At 38.5% G+C, this 22,072-nt stretch overlaps 1 protein-coding gene across 1 annotated transcript; it reads right to left on the reverse strand.

Annotated features, from left to right (window-relative positions):
- Nucleotides 1-6,523: 6,523 nt before the first annotated feature.
- On the reverse strand, nt 6,524-21,816 carry LOC139475260 (clavesin-2-like). The gene is made up of 6 exons (XM_071258498.1): nt 21,737-21,816; nt 19,547-19,720; nt 17,681-18,111; nt 16,946-17,056; nt 14,848-15,032; nt 6,524-14,149 (listed from the first exon to the last, which is right to left on the reverse strand). The coding sequence occupies exons 2-6, from the start codon at nt 19,677-19,679 to the stop codon at nt 14,041-14,043; spliced, it is 969 nt and encodes a 322-aa protein (XP_071114599.1). The 5' UTR covers nt 19,680-19,720; nt 21,737-21,816; the 3' UTR covers nt 6,524-14,040.
- Between the last annotated feature and the right edge of the window lie 256 nt (nt 21,817-22,072).

Genomic DNA, 22,072 nt, shown 5'->3' on the forward strand with positions numbered 1-22,072 from the left:
GCTGTGAGCTTAGTCCCAAGTGAATTCATTTTGTATGTCCTAAACATTGGCAAGGAAAGTTGACCAGTCATTGACGGGGGACAGATAATCTGTCATGTGGCAAGTAGGATAGTCTCTCTCTCTCTCTATATATATATATATCCACAGATCTGTGTGTGTACATTACCTGTAGTCGGCTGTGATGTCTGATGTTATCTTCAATTATATGTGACACTGTGTTGATGTGACAACACAGGGCTATTGGCTGGATGACAGTGCGTGTAACACACCCTGGTTAGTATGGGTTACACTGGTCCTGACAGACGGTCACAGGTCGCCGTGCAGCATTGAACAACAAACTAACTGCATATACTGGGAAATAGGAACTGATTCAAGCTAGTCTAAGATTCGTACTAACTTTAAAAGCTAAACAGTCACAAGCTTGAATTAATAATTAAAGTTTCTCCCCTGTCTCAAACATCAGCTATATTTTTTTCTAAGCCATTCATTGCTATATAATTCTTTTGGTTAATTGTTCGCCTCTCTTGTCAAGTGGATAGTGTCTGACTGGAGAGCAAAATCCCCTGGTTGTGTCATGGCAAAAAATGTTAAGAGATAGTACTTGGACCGGTCAGCTCGGAGTCAGTGTATTGTAACTCAGTGGCATAAATCCAGACTAGTACAAACGGACACACACACAAGCGTGCAGGTATGTCATAACTCTTTTGTTGTAGGTGAAATAACCTTGGATGCAACGAGAAACCACATTGCACCTCATTTTGCCGTTGACAGTTAGGGGGCAGAGGTGGGTTTGTGGTCCAAGTCCAATTCTAGATTCACCCAATTCCAAGGTCCGTCAGCGCCATTAGAGTTTCACCGATCATGTTGGGCCTTCTTTTCACATTTAGCCATAAAACTAACCACTGTTCAAAACAGCATTAAACCACTCACCCACTCACTGATAACCTTCAGGCTTCACTCAAACTGACAGTTTCCTGCACTACACTTTTGACATTTTTGGCAAGAAAAGTAGAGGTATGACAAGAGACCATTTTTATTAACCTGAAATGTCAAATTAACAGAAATGTGACCAAAACTTGAAACATTCATATATTATTTTGAGAAGAGGTACAGGTACCTTGCTGATTGCTTGGCTTGACAATCCCTGGTTATCCAACATAGTGAAGACAGGGTAAGACAACCTTCATATACATCACTGTCCTAACACAGATCATTTATAAACCTTAACAGAGTTTCATAGATTCAAGACAGGATTTATGTTATGTGTGAGTGAGTGAGTTGGGTTTTAAGCCGCTTTTAACAGTATTCCAGTTATATCGCGGCGTGTCAGCTTAATGTGGGAGGAAAGCCCGAAGTGATGCAGGACTCAGACGTTTACCACCTCGGTGAAACCCACAAGCATGGTACGGTGCTGACAAACCTTGAAACATAATCGGGGCGAACCGGGATTCGAACCCATATTTATGTTTATGAAGAAAGAAAAGAAAGGTGACATGAGAGATTCACTATGAAAAAACATGGGGTGTTCTTTAGCTTCTTTAGAGTAGTACATGCACCCACTCTGAAGGTGGGAACAGGTCGAAATACAAGAGAGGAGTGTTCCGTTGTGGACAAGAAAGTTTGATACCTTAGAAATTTATGATAATAGGGCTGTAGATAATAGGGCTGGGACGGGTAACTCGGGTACTCCGGTGGGTACTGAATAGGACCCGGGTACCCCCAGGACTACACGGACCCGTGGTTAGTCACATGAAATATTGTTTCATGACAAAATGTTCACATTTCTTCATGACAATAAACACGTTCCTTCTGACTTATATGTTTGAACAAAGCTAATACTTCAGTCAACTTCAGTGTATGCATGTCCACATCGTTGAATACGTGTCTCTAAATACATTTTGCCAAGGCTATTGTCAAACTATTTCAAACTGAAAATTTTGTACCTATCTCTTGACACCAACAGAGGGTACCCGGGTAGTAAATGTGGACTCGTCCCAGCCCTAGTCGATAATGGTATGTTGTACAATTTTCAATAATATAGAAATCTATATTCAGACCGTTATCTCTATCTACAGCTGGTGGAGATCGAATTAGCACATTGGACTAGTGTTTAGATGTTGAGTCATGTCTTTGGATTGAGATGTTGGGCAAGACTCTTGATTCGGTGGATGAGTGCTATGCTGGATCACCAACATTCACACAGTGAATAATCCAGGTCATAATATTTATCCTGATGTTATTTTGTCATCAAATACCTCACCCATTATGATTATTGCCTCTTGTTTCTATGTTGGGTCCCTAGTCAGGTCAAGACCCTGTGTAGTCGGTCGGGTAGCCAAGTGGTTAAAGCGTTCACTCGTCACGCTGGAGACCCGGTTTCGATTCCCGACATGGGTACAATGTGTGAAGCCCATTTCTGGTGTCCCCCGCCGTGATATTGCTGGAATATTGCTAAAAGCGGCATAAAAACATACCCACTCACTCACTCAAGACCCTGTGGTTGTAGGATTGATCCCGGATCCACCCTGATAACTGTCACTTGGGATTTCTCTCCAAATTAACCTGACACAGTCTGACAAGTCTGAAAGTTCCATGTAACTCAGGGCAGGTAAACCTGAGCTGGTTCCACAGACTAGGGTATAGGTCTAGTAGTCTTGGTTCATGAGGTTTGAGTGCAACCCTGTTTTAGGTTTGTCAGCACCATACTCATGCTCCTTGGTTTCACCAAAGTGGTACCAATGTAAGACCTGCATCACTTCGGACCGCCTCCTACATTAAGCTGACACATCGTGATGGAACTGACTTTACTATAAGGGTAATGCTATTTTTCAGGGCATTATCATTTACAGAAGCCCGAGGTCTTCCATTAACTGCGCGACAAAGGAGGGCAGTTGAAAAGATTGAGGGCTTCTGCAAATGATAATGCCCTGAAAAATAGCGTTACCGTTATTATAGCTAAAATTGATGAAATTTTTTTTATCAAATAAAAAGAAACAACAATATCGGGTTTGAAACATTTACCGCAATCAACACGAATGTCACTGACCCACTTTTACAAATATGGAAACGTCAAAGAACAAACCAGATGACGTCACTATTGAACGTGACGTCCCGATCCTATCCTATGACGTCACCTAACAACGGCCGTGATAATGGCCGGTCGTCGAGCAATGTGAGGGCATTATCAAGTTACAGTGGCCCGCTCATTTCTGATAACATGCAGGCGGTTTAATGACAATTCTATCCATTTTAGCTATAATGTTTAATGGCACTGAACCCCAGTCTTTGGCTTGGCTCTGTGCTCATGCTGAAGAGGCAGGAAACCAAGGTGAAGGGCTTATGTTTATTTCACTGGTTTATAAGACCGACCGACATTAAACCAACTGAAATTAGAAACAAAATATAAATGACGCTTTATTTTTGAGATTTTGTCCAGTTCTGTTTTATAATTAGGTGAAAAGGAAACAAAATCACATGTTCACCTCTGTTCATAAGAAATGGAGAACAATACATATAAAAATAATCTTTTTCTGACCAAAACACAATTATCTTTCAATATCCTGCCATGTTTTATGGTTGTTATTCTTTAGTAGCAATACTAGCCTGGGCCCCGTTCCTTAAAGCGATCTTAGCTCTACGATGATCGTAAGCCTATGTTAAAATATGGGACTTGCGATCACCTTAGCGCTAAGATCGCTTTGAGGAACGGGGCCCTGGAAGGTGCTTATTGTTTTTGAAGTATATTTGTTCAACCACCCACATTCAGTTTTAGGCCAGGTTGGTGTTGTAAACCAACTAATGTAAAATGACTACAAATATCCGAATCTCCAGCAAGGCCTGTCTATGTTTTCTGCTGACCATTTGCTATGTGAGGAACACATTTGTTGGCAGTCTTTGTTGCCATGCTCGTCGTCAAGTGACTATGCTACTGTTGTCATCAACATTTGTAACATGTAATTGTAATTGTTGAGGTGTCAATTCAGTTTGTTTTGAACTGCTACTACCTATGCTATTGTGTGGTTTGCCTGTTTGAATGTGAAAACTATGCTCTGCTTTGTGAGTGGCAGTTTTTGTGGGTGTCAGAGCCTCACAACACAATTTGTGTGATATTTGAGTTTTAGTAATATTTTGTAATGTGAAACTGTCAGGTAAGGTCACGAGCTGAACCTGAAAATCTAGAGAATGAAGATATGATGGAAGAATGTTGCCCCAATTTTCATGACCGGCCTAGGGGCAGTCGGGTAGCCTTGTGGTTAAAGCGTTCGCTCGTCACGCCAAACACGCGGGTTCGATTCCCGACATGGGTACAATGTGTGAGGGCCATTTCTGGTGTACTCCGCCGTGATATTGCTGGAATATTGCTAAAAGCGGCGTCAAACCACACTCACTCACAAAGGCGACTATGCTTGTCGTAAGAGGCGACTAACGGGATCGGGTGGTCAGGCTCGCTGACTTGGTTGATACATGTATCAATTGCGTGGATTGATGCTCATGATGTCAATTGCTGGATTGCCTGGTCCAGACTTGACCGCCTTCATATAGCTGGAGTATTGCAGAGTGCGGCGTCCACATGATGTATCAGACTGGGCACTAACATGAGCTGCTGGAAATGAGTACCAGAAGACCTTCTCTTTAGCCTATCACATGTGTGGGTTACCACGTAAGAGGCGACTTACGGAATCGGGTGGTCAGGCTTGCTAACTTGGTTGATGCATGTATCTCTATTGTGTGGATTGATGCTCATGATGTCAATCACTAGATTGTCTCAATTATTTACAGGCCACCATCATATAGCTGGAATATTGCTGAGTGCAGCGTTAAACAACAAACAAACATGACATTGTCTTTGTGTTTTGCCGTAAGTGTAAGTTGCATTATTCTTCATAATGACCCTGCACATGAAATGTGCCAAGGGTGGACAATTCAATTCATTTTCTCATAAAGCTTGTTACGTTTGTGGCCCACTTGGTTTAATTTGGTTAGAGCCGCCCCGTGGGTGATATGGACTAGTCTGTATCACCCTTGAGAAGGGCACAAACCTAGATTTGTTTCAGGCAAGCGTGGTCATTCAGAATCCAAGATTCTTGTTCATAAGGAGGGAGCCCTGAAAAATTATTCTCTTCTATCATATTAATGGTATCTTGGTTATTTATGCTTTAAATATTTTTTAATGCAAAAATCTGAAGATGAGGACGAAATGTTTAAGCCTCTTTGTCAACAGGGTTAGACATACCGGTAGTAACATCCAAGAATAGTGAGAATCCATCACTTGGGAGAAATGTGCTGTGGGATAGTTTGACTTAATATATAATACTCCATTCTTTCATATTACTGTAGTTAAGAAATGACAGATTACCTGTAGTAATATTAAGTGATATGTAGACTTTTATTTTAGTAGTATATTGTGTTAACTCCTACTCAGGCAATATAATAAAAGACGGTGGGCAATGGAGAGCATGTTTTCTTTTTGTGCCGTCAAGGGAGCTTCTCTTTTCTTTTCATCATTTTTTCTAATGTGTTGTGCACTGACGTCGGCCATATTGTTTCTATGTTAATCCAAGTTTTTGTTACTGTGATATTAGAATCACAAGAATCATCTAGCCAGATTTAAGCAAATTGTACAAAGTGTATATTGCCTATTTCACTGTAATATGTGTTATTTTATTTTTGTCAATTGTTATTTAAATGTGAAAGCTAGACACAATGTAAATAAAGTCTTAATTACATGTGATTTTCTTGTTTTTGCTTGTGACAATATTTCAGTCATATCCTGGTGTGTTGGATTTGAGCATGAACAAGGAAGTTGAATCTGTATCTATCGTGGAACTCCTCTCGCTAGTTTTCCTTCAAGCTACACATTTGAATAGCAAGGGTGGTGTTGTGGATACAGTGGTCGTCCATAGGTTTGATTTCCCAACTGGGGTAAAACCTGACTCACTCACTCAACCAGAACCATTTCAATCTAACTTTCACAAACATCCAACAAGTTCAAAGTACAAGCTGAAGCAATATTCACTGAGATTTTATTTGAAAGCTTATGTAAAGCCTACAGTAAACTGTAACACTGTTATGGCATTAAACACCATATACAAAGATTAGAGCACTCGGTGAGACCACCACACCAGGGGGAGACTCCATGAAGTTGGATCCTACAGGCTACTGTACAGACATGCTTCAAGTCCATGACAGACAAACCTACATTTCTTACATCAGTCCGATCCTAATGCTACATAAATAAACTTTCAGTGACAAAAAAAAATAGAGGTATTCCATCTTTCTTTGTTACACGTTCTGTCAATAAGATTCTTAAGAAATAGTTATTATTTGGCCCACTAGAAATTGCAAATTTCTGTGTAAGTTTTAGGTATGTATATGAATGTTTTATGTCTTTCATATCACTGTCAACTAGCCTTTGCTTTAGTTACTTTAGCATAAGAAGATCAAGTAACAGAAAAGGGCTAGTTGGTCCATATCATGTAATAAACAGGCTAGTTGTTCCATATTACATAATTAACAGGCTAGTTGTTCCATATTACATAATAAACAGGCTAGTTGTTCCATATTACATAATAAACAGACTAGTTGTTCCATATAACGTTACAAACAGGCTAGTTGTTCTATATTATGTAATAAACAGTCCAGTTGTTCCATTTAACGTAATAAGCAGGTTAGTTCCATAGTACGTAATAAACAGGCTAGTCGTTCCATATTACTTTATAAACAGGTTAGTTGTTCCATATTACGTAATAAACAGTCCAGTTGTTCCATATTATGTCAAAAACAAACTAAGTGCAAGTCTTCACCTACATACATTTATTTGACAAATCAATTCCCGGCCCCTACACTTGCTCTTGTAGAAATTAAAAAAAATACTACTTGATAAAATCGACACCTTTTAGCCCTTACTTTGAACTGGGGTTGAAAGTACAACTGCAAATATTGAAAAGACGCATGCCATTTCTGTTTTATAACTAGTAACTTTCATGTCAATTTCCCCCCATTGTTCTAGAGTTTAGTTCTAGTGGGCCTAAAGAGATCCTTACCACCCTCATCGTTTGCTATGATCATAATGTTATCACCATTGAGGACAAAAGCATGTTTTATTACAGCAAATACGTTACAATATCCAACTTGGATATACCAGGAGATACCTTCACCTTGTTAAGGTATTCTCCTCATGGAGTCTACCCCTGTTGAAAGAGGATGGTAGTGTACTTATTATGCATTTCACGCATTGAGCCTCAGAACGGAACTGCCCACAACAGTTACCATGGTTACAGAGGAGTAAACGAGTTGCAAGATGGCGTCACAAACTCACCACTGACGGCTGGTTAGGACATACTATTGAAAAAAAATACTGTAAAGAATTTGATGGAACAATCATATATAGTGGCACTAGTTTTGTGAAATGGACATGTCATGCAGTGAAATAAACACCTGTAGATGGGTGATTGCTGGTCATTATTGACTAGGGCCAACTCGGTAATTGTACAATAAATGAGATCTATCCTCCGTAGAGGCTGACAACATCTGTAATGACAATATCTTGAGAAGTCTTTGCCATAACTGGACTAGCACAAGGTTTGGTATAATGAATGGAGCCACTATTTTACAGAAAAGATATACTGGAAACTGAACTACAAAAAACAGCAAATACAGTGAAAGCTCAAACTTGATAGAAGAATAGTTGTGATTTTCAAGTTTTGTAATCATGCAAGTTGAAACTATTGTCTGATATTGGTCCTGGCAGAACCCTCAATGCTATGGTCTAATATCGGTCCTGGCTGAACCCTCAATTCTATAGTCTTACATTGGTTCTGGCAGAACCCTTAATACTATGGTCCAATAGCGGTTCTAGCAGAATCCTCAATGCTATGCTCTGATATCTCCTTTGTCTGGCAGTTAATGGCAGACCTTGGGCTACTGCAAATATTAATGCCCTTTAAAATAACGTTATGCTCAAAATATTGGTTCTGCCAGAAGTCCTAACACTATGGTCTAATATCGGATCTGGTAGAACCCTTATCAATGCTATGGTCTAATATTGGTTCTGCCAGAAGCCTTAACACTATGGTCTAATATCGGGTCTGGTAGAACCCTTATCAACGCTATGGTCTAATATCGGTTCTGCCAGAAGCCTTAACACTATGGTCTAATATCGGATCTGGTAGAACCCTTATCAACGCTATGGTCTAATATCGGTTCTGCCAGAGGCCTTAACACTATGGTCTAATATCGGATCTGGTAGAACCCTTATCAACGCTATGGTCTAATACCGGTTCTGCCAGAAGCCTTAACACTATGGTCTAATATCGGATCTGGTAGAACCCTTATCAACGCTATCGTCTAATATCAGTTCTGGCAGAACCCTTTTCAACGCTGTAGTCTCTTTGGCACTCCTCTTATCTCTTACTAACTATATTTCTGATGGTCCACAGGACTTCAAATAACTAGGTCTCTCTGTCCCAAGAAAATATTTGCATTGATGTAACCCTTTCCAACTGCAACTAACTTGTCAATGAGGTAAAACATCTTAATTTCTGAAAAGCATGTCGTTCATAACACCCTTGTATCTCTCTTCAACTCATGACTGTAAGAAACATATTGCAAGCAATTACCTCTAAGATGACTCCAAATACATACAAAGCAGAATTACAGACATCATCTTACCAATCATACTAAGGTTGAGTCTGACCTGATAAACAAAAGGTTCGGTCCTCATATTTTTTTTAGTTAGTTTACAAGACTAACAAATTCGAAAGACTGAAATTTGGAAAATATTAAATGACCTCTGACCTTTTCATTCAGCAAACTCTCTTTTAAAATTAAGTGAAATTAAAAAAACACAAGATTGTATCACCGCTGTTCCTAAGAAATGGTGAATAAGATGGACAAAAATCTCTATTCCAACAAAAACACAATCCAATCAATTAAATTTTGTTATTGTTTCACACCCCCATAATGGTGTGACCTACAAGTTTGTTTTCATTCATTATTAGCAGTGCTAACCTGGAACTTGAAATTATTACTCATTTTCTTTTGACGATGTATACTGAATTTTAGGCCAAAATAGTTGTAAACCAACCAATAAACATACAAGGCCTAATTTTGCAACCAAGACTTGACAAACACTGTGGACCAGTACACATGCACGGAGCATTCTCTACCAGTGTTTTCAATTCCTGTGCTACTAAAACCTGTAGCCGTGTATAAAGATATGAGAATTAAGCAGTAACAATACTTCATGTTGTAAATGAGACTTGGTATAAGAGAGACATATATTACCCCAAAAGCAAAGAGATTCAAAACAAATAAAACATTTACAAATAATGTTCATGCTAGCAAAAAGCACTAACATGATAACCCACAAACAAGGCAAAACGGCAGTAACTACAAGAGCATTGTGATATACAACAACGAACATGATGACAGTAGGCTATATACATGGCCTACAGCTCTGCTTGTGACTTTGATCCTGTATATACAAATGGTGGGACTTTATGTATATAAACAACAAATACATAATAACTAATGTAAACAACATACAAGCAGGTCAATAAATGACCAAAACTAGACATCCTGGACTTGCAAGGTGATGCTGGTTCCTGCAGTCAAGAAGGTACTTATTCAATTCTATTGAATCCAATTGGAATTGGAGGAAGCACACTTTTAACCTTTACATCATTAACTGTGTATTGTACCTCCTTTCCATCATGACGGGCAAGTGATGTCACCATCTCTATCAGCAACTTTCCAACGTGAGAGAATGAGTTAGCTGTTACGCTGATTTCTTTTTGCAATATTTCTGCAATATGACAGCGGGGACACCAGAAATGCTTCACATATTTTACCAATTTGGGGATTCAAACTCGGGTCTTCAATGTGATGAGTGAACGCCTTAACCATTAAGCTACCCTACCACCCCCAACTTTCGAGGTATTTGTTTTGTATATCAATGTAAAATGATTGGACAGCTATTATACGTTTGTGTGATTCTAATCAGATGAAACACAAATCTATGGTTTGTCCAGGGTACTAGTCAACAGAAATAATCATTTTTTCTTGTAATCTGGGATGTACAGCTGACGGTATCGGATAAAAGGACATCAAGATGAAAAGTAGTTAGTTTTTCAGAAATCAAGCGTTATGAATTGTTATCAACCATCAAGTGTTTTTCTATCTCCAAAGTCAAAGATTTACCCAGGTGGGGAGAAGGTACCACTTTGTCTTAGGGTTAAATATTTTCTCAGGATAATTAAACGTAGCTAGTATAAACATCTCATTTTCTTGAGTAGCTCCTATGCAACTTGTTGTGCTGCTAAGTGGCTGTGTATAAATTATATCCCTATCCATGTTACAAGGGAATAAGGAACCATTACCATTTCTGTAAGGTATTCACTGTCAAGTTCAGTTGTATGTTTGATCAATTAAGAGATCAAAAATAGCCCAAGGAAAACAGGTCATCTATTACATTTACAAAATGCTTGGTGCAAATACAAGTACATGCATATATATGCTTTTGAGGAAATATTCATAATATAGCTGCTTGTAAATGTGTAACTATTTCCTACAAATGTACCAGAATATTTTCACCTGTGAACAGCATTAACACTGCATGTGGTATGGCAACATCTATGTATTGAAACAATTGTACAATGGCAAGTGGATTCCCAATTATGAAGGGATATTTACTCATTAATTATATAAAAAGAGCAGGCTGACAACCTATATAGTTTTGGAAACCAAAAGTTATTTACAACCTTTTACTCCACAAACAAAAGATGACAAGGACAACACCCATGCTTGTCAACATAAATATCATAACATACTGCCTTCTCCAGGGTTGTCACAAGTCTATGCTACAAGGAAACAATATCAAATTAAAGCTTAGATATTTATCAGGACAAGTGCAAATAGTCATAGGCAAATCATCTTGTAGCTCTTTTTCGAATATGTATTTTTGTTTAAGGCCAACCTCAGCAATGTTCTAGCAATATGGCAAAAACCACTAAAAAATAAAAATAATAATTTTCACTTTTTATGTTGACTGCTGCTCTATTGCAGCTACGAAGGCAAATGGGGAATAGTTTCATAGATGTAATGGTAAAATAACCAAGGCAAATTCCACACGTACTATCAATATCTTTTGAAAAAATATGAAATGTTGAATAAATAAAAACACCATGTTAATTAATACTGAAAAAGAATTCATGACCTTTAAAGCATACAAGTTACTTTGATACGAAAAGACAAAATGATAATCCTGCTAAACAAAGATACGGTAAACAGAGAAAATGCCAGCTGTTGTGTGTTGTCATGCACACAATCTGGCAATCCTGTGCAAATCACAAAGTTCTAATACTGTTTTTATATCAATGAAGCAAATCTCTATCATAAGAACAAATTCAAATGTAACAAACAAAATAAACTCTCAATTTTTACACAACATTATAATGTCCCAAACTCACAACCCTGTCATGTAATTTGTTTGTTATAGCGAGAATGAGAAGTTGAGTCTAAACAATGACACATGATTACATGGCTACATGGACAAATACATAGCTTACACGGGGCATGCAGACATCAGCAACACCAACTCACAACTCATTCAGACAGGCAGGGTCTCAGTCAGGGTCTCAGTCAGGGTCTCAGTCAGGGTCTAGATCAATTGGAATCTGGTTCATGAGGATCAAGGTTATGCTAAACTTCACACATTCTGTTGAACCTCTTCATAAAGCCTGATGATACTGCCGTGTCACAGGTCCATCTTGGAGCACTAACCCACCACCTCTGGTTGAGTAAAGTTGGTCATCTCACAGTAATCATAACAGACTTGCAACACTGTGCTAAAACACAATTCCCTGTTTGTCATAACAGATATGCTATACTGCTTAAGGTCGGTCGAATAGTAGTAGCATACACTTCCCTGTTGGACCTAAATGACACACCACAGTGCATCAGAATAGGAGGGGCCCAGATCACATTCCATGATCAAATACAACCTTTATTTAATTTCAACATGGTCCACCGGCCTTGTTCTGCTACCTGACCCATTACTTATTCATGTCATGGGTCAACCATACATAGTACAGGTACAAAATCAGGGTTAAGTTAAGCTAAGGAACGTTTGTCATGGAGAGTTGGTGGACTGTGTTCTGCAGCTTGACTCCTGAGAGTTTCTAGAACTTCGGTCCTGCTCTACACTGAAGCACATGTAACACATGTGGAGTCTCCCTAAGCATGTAACTTTGTCCAAAATATGCTTCTGTCCACCTAGCAGTGAATGGCTACCCAGTAGGATGAGATGGTAATGTGACTGTTAACCTTCTAGTGAATTGTGAGGCAGATTAGGTTGTATACTCCCTCAGGGAGCTGAGAATCAAACTCCAGTGGCTGGCGTAAAAACGGAATACCCTATTTGACGTAATAAGCGCCCCACTCTAATAAGCGCCCACTGCGATATTTTCTAATATATCGGCTAGCATACAATCCCAAATAGCACCCCTTCCGATTGATCAATGTACACAGGACTTATTTATTCGTGTATAATACGAATGTTATATGCATTCATAATTATGGGAAATTAAATTCTGGAAAAAATATATCTGTCGTATATTAACATTTCAGGCTGTTAGCATAAACCACAAAATTTACGATCTTTTAACTCTGTAGTTTTTCACCAAAATAATATTCTAATAAGAGCTCCATATTTCTAACTTTGAGAGCGCCCTGGGCGCTAATTATGTCGAATACGGTATAGTGTTATAAAATAATAAAGTTATTATTATTGAAAACCAATTCTGTTCAGGCCAAACTTGGTGCATAATGAATGGTGTAGCATCAACTGGACAAATCAAGGCTTCATAAAGAAGTTCAACAGTGTATCCTATAGTGTACCCTATAGCGCTGCCTCTGTGGTCTAGTGGATAGAGCATCTGCCTAGATGGTGGAAGGTTAGTGGTTCAATCCCCGGCCACGTCAGACCAAAAGACAATAAAAAATGATACTTGTTACCCATCTTGTTACCCAGCCTGGCATTAAGGGAATTACACAAGGAGTGGTCATATGAGAGTCAGTATAATGTGTCTGAGTGGGCTGGTCATGATAAACTGTGACATAGTATATCAGTGGGCACGAGCACGTACACACCTCACTTCATCTTGGGCCCATTTGACTGCTAAATCAAGATAAAGTGGTCACTCAAAGGTTGTCACCATCAACAAATGCATAACCTTATAGGTAGCAACATTCACACTCGCATCTCACTGGCCCCATATGTTGACTAGAAAACTACTGAGTATTATTTAACGTCATTACTGTGACCAACAGAAAGTAAGATTTAAAACCATGTCCTACACGTCATGCAGCTCCAGGAGAAAACCAATTTTGGTCTTGTGTCCAAAAACTTCCTGCAAACATTTCCATCAATTCATAGATATCAAGACAGAAACAAACATTATGTAGAAATACATCAGTGACAAACGTTTTGCTGAGAAATTGTAGGGATTGTTGATTTTACAATGTTGTTTGTACAGTGCGTTGCATGTCCATGGGATTAAGACATTTTCTTTAAAAAAAAACACACACACAAATGCATCTCAGCAGGTTTTCGTTTCAAAATCAAGAAACATTGGAGCAGATTTCATAACAGCATGAGCTTGTATTAAAGATTCTGTGTCAGTGTTGGCTATCAATATGATCAGAATCACCATGGGTGCAGGGTTGGTGATAATCTTAACAAAACAAAACTGTTATCACATATTTGGGCAAGCAGACTTCATGGACAATTTCAATCAGTCATCAATTAACTAACAAACCTGCTAACCGAGTCTCTAAACAAATGCGTACATCTGAAACAATTAATGGGTTCCTGTGACAAGAAAAGAGTACTCAGCTCTAGTAATATATTCACCATCAGCACAATTCAGAAAATAAACAAAAGGTTTTAATGTCAATCGTTTGACAAACAAAACAATACCAACCAACAATTGAAACTAAGGACTCGAAACATGGCGACAGGTCTACAATGGTCGTATAGCTTCAGTCTATGAGGAAGAACTCTTCGTCCAAGTATGTTCCCTGTCTCTTTTCCTGCAGACACTGGCCTTTGCTGGAGAAATGATCTAGGGGAAATGTCTCGGACCTATTTCTGAAACATACAATAGCAATTATCAGACACTGCCATCATCCTGTCTACAAAATGGAACTCTAATCACAAGTTTAAGAAATTGTAGCCTGTCAGTTCTAAGACAGACGAAATGATGAAGCGGGGGTAGTCAGGTGATCATGTCGTGAAAGTCGCAATGCACAGGATTACAGTTGACCCATTTGTTTGAGATGTGTTCAGGCAAAATATTTTTAGAAATTGGAAACTTTGTTCTAAGCACGTTACCATATAAGGATGCAAAAGAAGGAAGAAATGCATAGTGTGAGTGGGATAAAATTAAAAATTTATATTATATTGCAGCAGTTCCTATAAGACAAAAATGTGATCCACACATTAGCTAAATGTTTGTTATCTAGCCATGAATCAAAGTAACATGTTTTATTTCAGTGAAGATTTACAATATTAATTTTCATGAACCAAAATTAATATGAATTGGCAATACCAGGAATGGAGATTTGCATGGAAAGTGCTCCTGTCTAGAAAGATTAGCTGGGCCATATACTATGACTCAACAATACTGAAAATAATTCCAAAACATAACTTCAGACTAAAACATACTTGGATCAAATTGTAAATGTGTATGATTCCCATTGTCATCAGGAGAGCTAAGAATACAGCAATTGTGGGTGTTCTTCAACTTGTCTTGAGTAGTATAAATGTAAGCCTTCAAGGTAACATACTTGAGCTGTGAGCTGTTTGGCCAGTATATATGCTGGTCTCCAAAGCTGAAGTTCTCGTCGCCTATGAGCTCCTTGGCCCAGGACTGGTTGTTGTAGGGGGGCTGCGTCCCTCCTAACTCCGCAGGTAAGATGTCTTTGTTGATGTGCTGGTGGAGGGTTGTCAAGTTAATACCATGCATCTGGATCTACAAACAAGTCAAAGTATCGTATATTACATTCTATGTTCTTCCAGATACTGTAAATCATGAAATTAATCACAGCAGGAATCTATGTGAAAACTGTAAGTGCCCCTTGTGCGCTTGAATAAATACTGCATATGATGGAACCAATGAGTTATGTCACATAACATCATGAACATAGCCTCAATATAAGTGAGATATGTATCAAAACATAGTTCCGAAAAATCAGTGAGACATATCACATAACAGCTCCAATAATCAGTGAGATCTATCACATATCATAGCTCCCAATACTCAGTGAGATCTATCACAAAACATAGTTCCCAATAATCAGTGAGATATATCACTAAACACCTCCAATAATCAGTGAGATCTATCACATAACATAGCTCCCAATACTCACTGAGATCTATCACATAACATATTTCCCAATAATCAGTGAGATATATATCACTTAACACCTCCAATAATCAGTGAGATCTATCACATAACATAGCTCCCAATAATCAGTGAGATCTATCACATAACATAGTTCCCAATAATCAGTGAGATATATCACATAAAACCTCCAATAATCAGTGAGATCTATCACATAACATATTTCCCAATAATCAGTGAGATATATATCACTTAACACCTCCAATAATCAGTGAGATCTATCACATAACATAGCTCCCAATACTCACTGAGATCTATCACATAACATATTTCCCAATAATCAGTGAGATATATATCACTTAACACCTCCAATAATCAGTTATCTATCACATAACATAGCTCCCAATAATCAGTGAGATCTATCACATAACATAGTTCCCAATAATCAGTGAGATATATCACATAAAACCTCCAATAATCAGTGAGATCTATCACATAACATAGTTCCCAATAATCAGTGAGATATATATCAGTGAGATATATATCACTTAACACCTCCAATAATCAGTGAGATCTATCACATAACATAGCTCCCAATACTCACTGAGATCTATCACATAACATATTTCCCAATAATCAGTGAGATATATATCACTTAACACCTCCAATAATCAGTGAGATCTATCACATAACATAGCTCCCAATAATCAGTGAGATCTATCACATAACATAGTTCCCAATAATCAGTGAGATATATCACATAAAACCTCCAATAATCAGTGAGATCTATCACATAACATATTTCCCAATAATCAGTGAGATATATGTCAGTGAGATATATATCACTTAACACCTCCAATAATCAGTGAGATCTATCACATAACATAGCTCCCAATACTCACTGAGATCTATCACATAACATATTTCCCAATAATCAGTGAGATATATATCACTTAACACCTCCAATAATCAGTGAGATCTATCACATAACATAGCTCCCAATAATCAGTGAGATCTATCACATAACATAGTTCCCAATAATCAGTGAGATATATCACATAAAACCTCCAATAATCAGTGAGATCTATCACAGAACATAGTTCCCAATATACTCTGTATTTCAGTGCTAGTACAGCTTCAAGTCTGGTCCCCTTCTTTACAAATGGATCAAGCAGGAACTGTTATCAAATGTGCATAACAACATCTTTTTGTTCAAATAACTTTGTCAGATAATTAATACTTTGAGACAAAACACTGCTCATCCACAACATGTAAATGTGCAGTACAGTGACAGCTGACATAGCAATGCTGAAGTAATACATAATAGCTTCCTTACATTCAAAAGACCATGACAATGGAAGCCATGGAAACTTTACATCTTCATCCGTTCACCAGAATGTGCCTTATTTGGCATTCCTGCTACAAACTTCACACATTGTACCCATGTCGGGAATCGAACCCGGGTCTTTGGCGTGACGAGCGAACGCTTTAACTACTAGGCTACCCAACCGCCCCGATTCTTTGAATGAACTTATGATTACCTTGTTTCTATTTTTCTCCTTAAGAAACGGACGTAACATTTTGAAAATTGCTTCGATGTACCATGGCTGATTTACAAAATGTATAGCAGCAAATCTGGCCGGGAAACAATCCTGAAACACAGACAATGGATAACAATATGTTCATTAAACATGTTACATTGTATGCAGACAAGACAACTATCACCATGATCCCCCAATAGTAGAGTGATGCAGAGTATCATAAATCCCTCCACTGTATGGTATATCTAAGAAAAACAACAGTGAACAGAACGCATGGTATGATGAAAAATATACCTATCATGTCCATAACTTGTGTTGATAATAGTATCACAGTCGTTGAGAATCAAATGTCATTTTGGAGCTGATATGAGTAGAGATGAGTTACTTTAAGTTTTACACATAACTGTGATAATCAGAGACACTTGTAAAACTGGAAAATAGTTGACTTCTTAAAGCAGGGAGCAAGTGCTGCCTATCAGGGACTGGTCATTATGGCAGGGTTGAGATTAGTCTTAGGACTGTATCATATTTTGCTTACCCCTGACTCATGCCCATGCCCCTCCCCCACACTCCCCTCCCCTCCATACCGGTAACAAATTCCCATGACACACATACCCATAAAAAAATGACTAATCACCAAAAATTTATAACTCTTTTATTTGAAATAAATAGAACTGTCATCTTTTCATGCCCTTCCCTCTGACCATAGTTGTGTTAATTTTAATAAATACTTACTTGTAAACCCTCTATCATCAACTTCAAAATTTTAGGATTTAACCAAGTTGACTGTTTGAATGTAAACTGACTCCAGTCCACAACCACAACAAAACCATTAATCTGCACTTCATCTCTGTCTACCAACTTCTCTAATGTCAAGAGAATAGCTCGATATATTGCAGCAAGCCCGTAACGGGAATTGTCCCAGTTTGCAGAGTAAAGCACCAATATTCTTCTTCCGAATACATCCGGTTCAGGCAAGACTCCTGGCAAGCCATCGTACAAGGCTTCTTTGACGCCAGGTTCCGAGGCCTGGAATCTCTTGAACAGGTTGGGGTTGTTTTGCCGATACTCAAAATATCGGGCATATAGTTTGAAGGTTTCAAGTGTGTTGAATTTTCTGGCTCTGAGAAACCTGATGATAAACCCCTCATCTTCTCTCAAAAATTCTGAAAAGAAGAAACAAGACAAGGTAATCAACGGTATGTACTGTCAATAAATGTTTATACTTCTTTCTCCAGGTAATTCTAATCAAACCATAGTCTGGTCAATCTGAGGTTTTAAATCACAACAACCACCTCTGATTGAATCACCTGATCTGACTGCCACATCACCACAGAGGTTGATATCCATAGTAGGTTACATCTTCTAGTTTTGATAAATAGGTTAGTGGACGCTCTTTTCTCGGGAAGATGAGTAAGTTACATCTTTCACAATTATTACCGGTAGACATTTTGAAATAGTTATATACATACAATTAAAGGCTACAAAATGCAGTGTTGCATGAGAGATTAACTATAGTAATATGAAAGAATTGGGTGTTTTTTAACTTCTTTTGAGTAGTGTATGTGTCAATGCACTTTGGGCAGAAAATATGAAACACATCGATAAAAAGGTCCATTAAAAATCTTAGGAAAACCGCAGAGCTTGAAATTTGGTACTTCTCTATATCTAACTGTGACAACACAGTTTACTTATTTCTGTTCGCCAACATCAAAGAGGTCACATTTAATTTTGTAATAGATTAGAATTAAAGACTTATCTCCTCATCAACACATACATAATGTAGAATTATCAGCAGGGCTGTCACAGTTTGAAATTAAGATTAAAAGTCTAGGGGTCCATGACTCTCTTTAACTCAAGGTGAAAACACAAATTTTGTATGTTTAGGGATCCCTAGATAAAATACTCCATCCCTCTTACACTGTCTAAGGCTGATTGACCACTACCCCACCAGTTTGTTACTTCAGCCACAAGGCCAAAGCCAAAAAAACATTTGAAGCCAAGCATGATTAGCCCACGTTTCGACTACAGTCGTGCCTCGTTTATACGGACACTTGCGTCATTTCACAATTCGTCCGTATAAACGAATTTCCGTATAACTGAAACCAGCTTCTTACTGGAAGAGTTACTTCCCTTCAATTATGCAACTCATGACAAAATTCCTTATACATAAAACAGTCCCTCGTAATGTTCTCGTAATACGTAATGAAGTTCAATTTTGACCTCTGACCTCCACAGACGCCATATTTATCGAAGGGGATTACATGTACAATAAACAAGCTTGTCTCAAACGTAACTCGGTGTCACTTGGTTAATTGACTTCTCACGAATCAAAGATATTACCACCAGCCGAAGTGTACTGTCCGGATAAGTGAGACAATTTTGAGTGCATTTCAGTGTTTTGTGTATGAAACTGAATTTCCGGATATACGGGTAAATTTATATAGTAATTATTTCGTTTTGAATGAAAATCGTCCGGGAACCGAGGTTTCCGGATATCTGAAGTCCGTATAAGCGGGGCACGACTGTATAAGCCAATAAGATTCAAGCGTTTTGGGCACAGACTGCCACAACTTTTGACTTCCTGGCAACAACACCTACTGATATCAGGCCTGGTTATGATCTGTTCTTGCACTGCCGACACACTCTCTTGCCGTTGTTCAGGGACTTCACGGAGCTCATGGCGGGCTTTTCGGATCAGCTCTTCTGGTAGCCCCCATCCATACTCCGCCATATCACAACGAGACACGATGTTGAAAGACAGTGTCACCAAACCTGTGGGAAATGAGGACATGCATAGTATCAAACAATCCAATTTCAAACCATATGTCAAAATAGCTTTACTTGCTAGAGTGAAGGAGTGAGTGAGTGAGTAAGGTTTTACACGTCTTTTAGCAATATTCCAGCAATATCACGACTGGGGACATCAGAAATGGGCTTTACACAATGTACCCATATCAGGAATCGAACCTGGATCTTCAGCGTGACAAGCGAACGCTTTAACCACTAGGCTACCCGACCGCCCCTTACCTGCTAGACCACTGTAACCTACTCATCCCCAATCGTCTCATTTGAACTACTGAAGAAATCCTTAACAAGTACACTCAAAATATTATAGAACATACAACCAAAGTTGCATTTTCATAAGAAGAATCAGGGTGAGGGTCAAATTGGGGGACAAGCAGGTATTGAGAAACATGACATTTATTAACAAGCCCCCCAAAATAAAATGTGCATAATGGTGTTATGTGGCTGAGTATATTGTACGTATATTTCTGTTTCTGCGTCTAAGGCACTGTGTCCCTTGGTCACGCTAGCAACTTATGATTGTGGGCTCTATTCCCGGTTCGACCTAATATGTTTCTAGGTTTATTAGCACCATACCCGTACTCATGGGTTTCACCAGTAGTTAACATCTGCGACCTGCATCACTTCGACTTACCATCCACATTAAGCTGACAGGCTGTGAAGTAACTAGAATACTGTTCAAAGCAGTGTTAAACCCAACTAGCTCACACACATTATGATTGTTAGTGGCAGCAAAACTAACACTCGTAGTATGTTGTTAGCTGTTAGTAAGCACATAAGGTAGAGTGACCTCACATGGTGTTCTTCAGCCCTTCGTTACCCTTCTGGTATAGAGACCTCCACTTTGAGTAGTTTGTTTACAGTTATCGATTCACTACCTCATTTAACACACTCTGCGAGGTAACAGTTTCTTTACAAGAGCAAGATGAGGGCAATTTGAGGCCTTCTATGATTTGACTTGCAACATATTGACCTGCCCAGTGTGGACTGGATAGCTATCTGAAAACACTGACTTTTATGCCTGCTTCCAAATCTGTTACCTAGATTCAAGAACAGAGCATGTGCCTCATTCAAGACATTTAACTGTGACAAATTCAGAACATTCATAAGTGCACAGACTTTTATCATTGTATATAATAGGGTCTGTTATTTATTTTTGATGCCACATATTTAACACACTGTATTGCCTTTTATTATGGTAAACCTAATCCTATGTGTTTCAATATAACTTATTGATTATTCATTGATCTTGTCTGGTAAGTTACTGATTTCACAATTTAGTTCTGTACATACTGATTTCTAACCTCACGTTCACGTGTGGAATCAACTCCGAATGGATAGACCAATGTTTGACTAAGGGAAGATCCAGGTTTGAATAGGTCTTCAGCAACCTCCATGTCTGTCTAAGAGGTGACTTATGGGATCGGGTGGTCAGGCTTGCTGAATTGTTTCATGCACGTCATCGTATCCCAATTGTGTGGATCGATGCTCATGATGTCTGAGTGCCGTGTTGAACAACAAACACTGTATGTGTACAATGTAACAATGGGGAATGTGTCAGTGTAAAACAGGAACAGGGAAATTTGGATGGAAAGTATCCTATTTCACAGTACCCTGTCACTGAACAGGAAGAACCAAGACCTAAATTTAGTCTTGCGTACGATGAAGGTCCTAAATTGTTCGAACTTTGGAATTCGGGAACAAATTCATACTTTCCAACCATAGTGTTTATTGTGTATGAAAGCGAAAGGAGAATTAGTGATATGAAAAAGCAATACTTTCCAACAAGTGTAGACTGAAAATGTAATGTGACAGTTCCCATGCTCGAATGGGTTCCAGCAGAGACCATAATATGGTTTTTCGTTCCAGTCACATCGGCTGTACCCGCGGAATTATGGAGGTGCTGTACGAATGGTTGTTCTGATTAATTATTCAAAATTCATTATAATTACATAACGTAGAGTTTAGAAAGCTATACCATACCTGAAGGTGTTGGGTTGTGCCAATACGACCGAGTGCGTCGGCTTCACTGCGGCAAGATATTCATGCAGCCGACATATAATGGTGGGAGCTGTTATTGCACCGGAAGTTGGATAATTAACTTCTACAAATATTCATGTAGGCACTTGCGGTCCCCTAAAAGTGACTTTAGTATTATGTTTTCGTTACATATTTATGTCTTAAAGGTACAGAAAAAAATATAAACGATTTCATATTCATAAATACAACGTTGCTAAACGTAACATTGTTGAGTCGAGTTTTACACAATTATACCTCCCCCCATTCACAATCTTTCAACGAGAATGAGATGTAAAACGA

This window comes from Haliotis cracherodii, unplaced genomic scaffold, assembly GCF_022045235.1.
Source record: "Haliotis cracherodii isolate W230 unplaced genomic scaffold, xgHalCrac1.p SCAF_1, whole genome shotgun sequence".
Classification (NCBI taxonomy): domain Eukaryota; kingdom Metazoa; phylum Mollusca; class Gastropoda; order Lepetellida; family Haliotidae; genus Haliotis; species Haliotis cracherodii.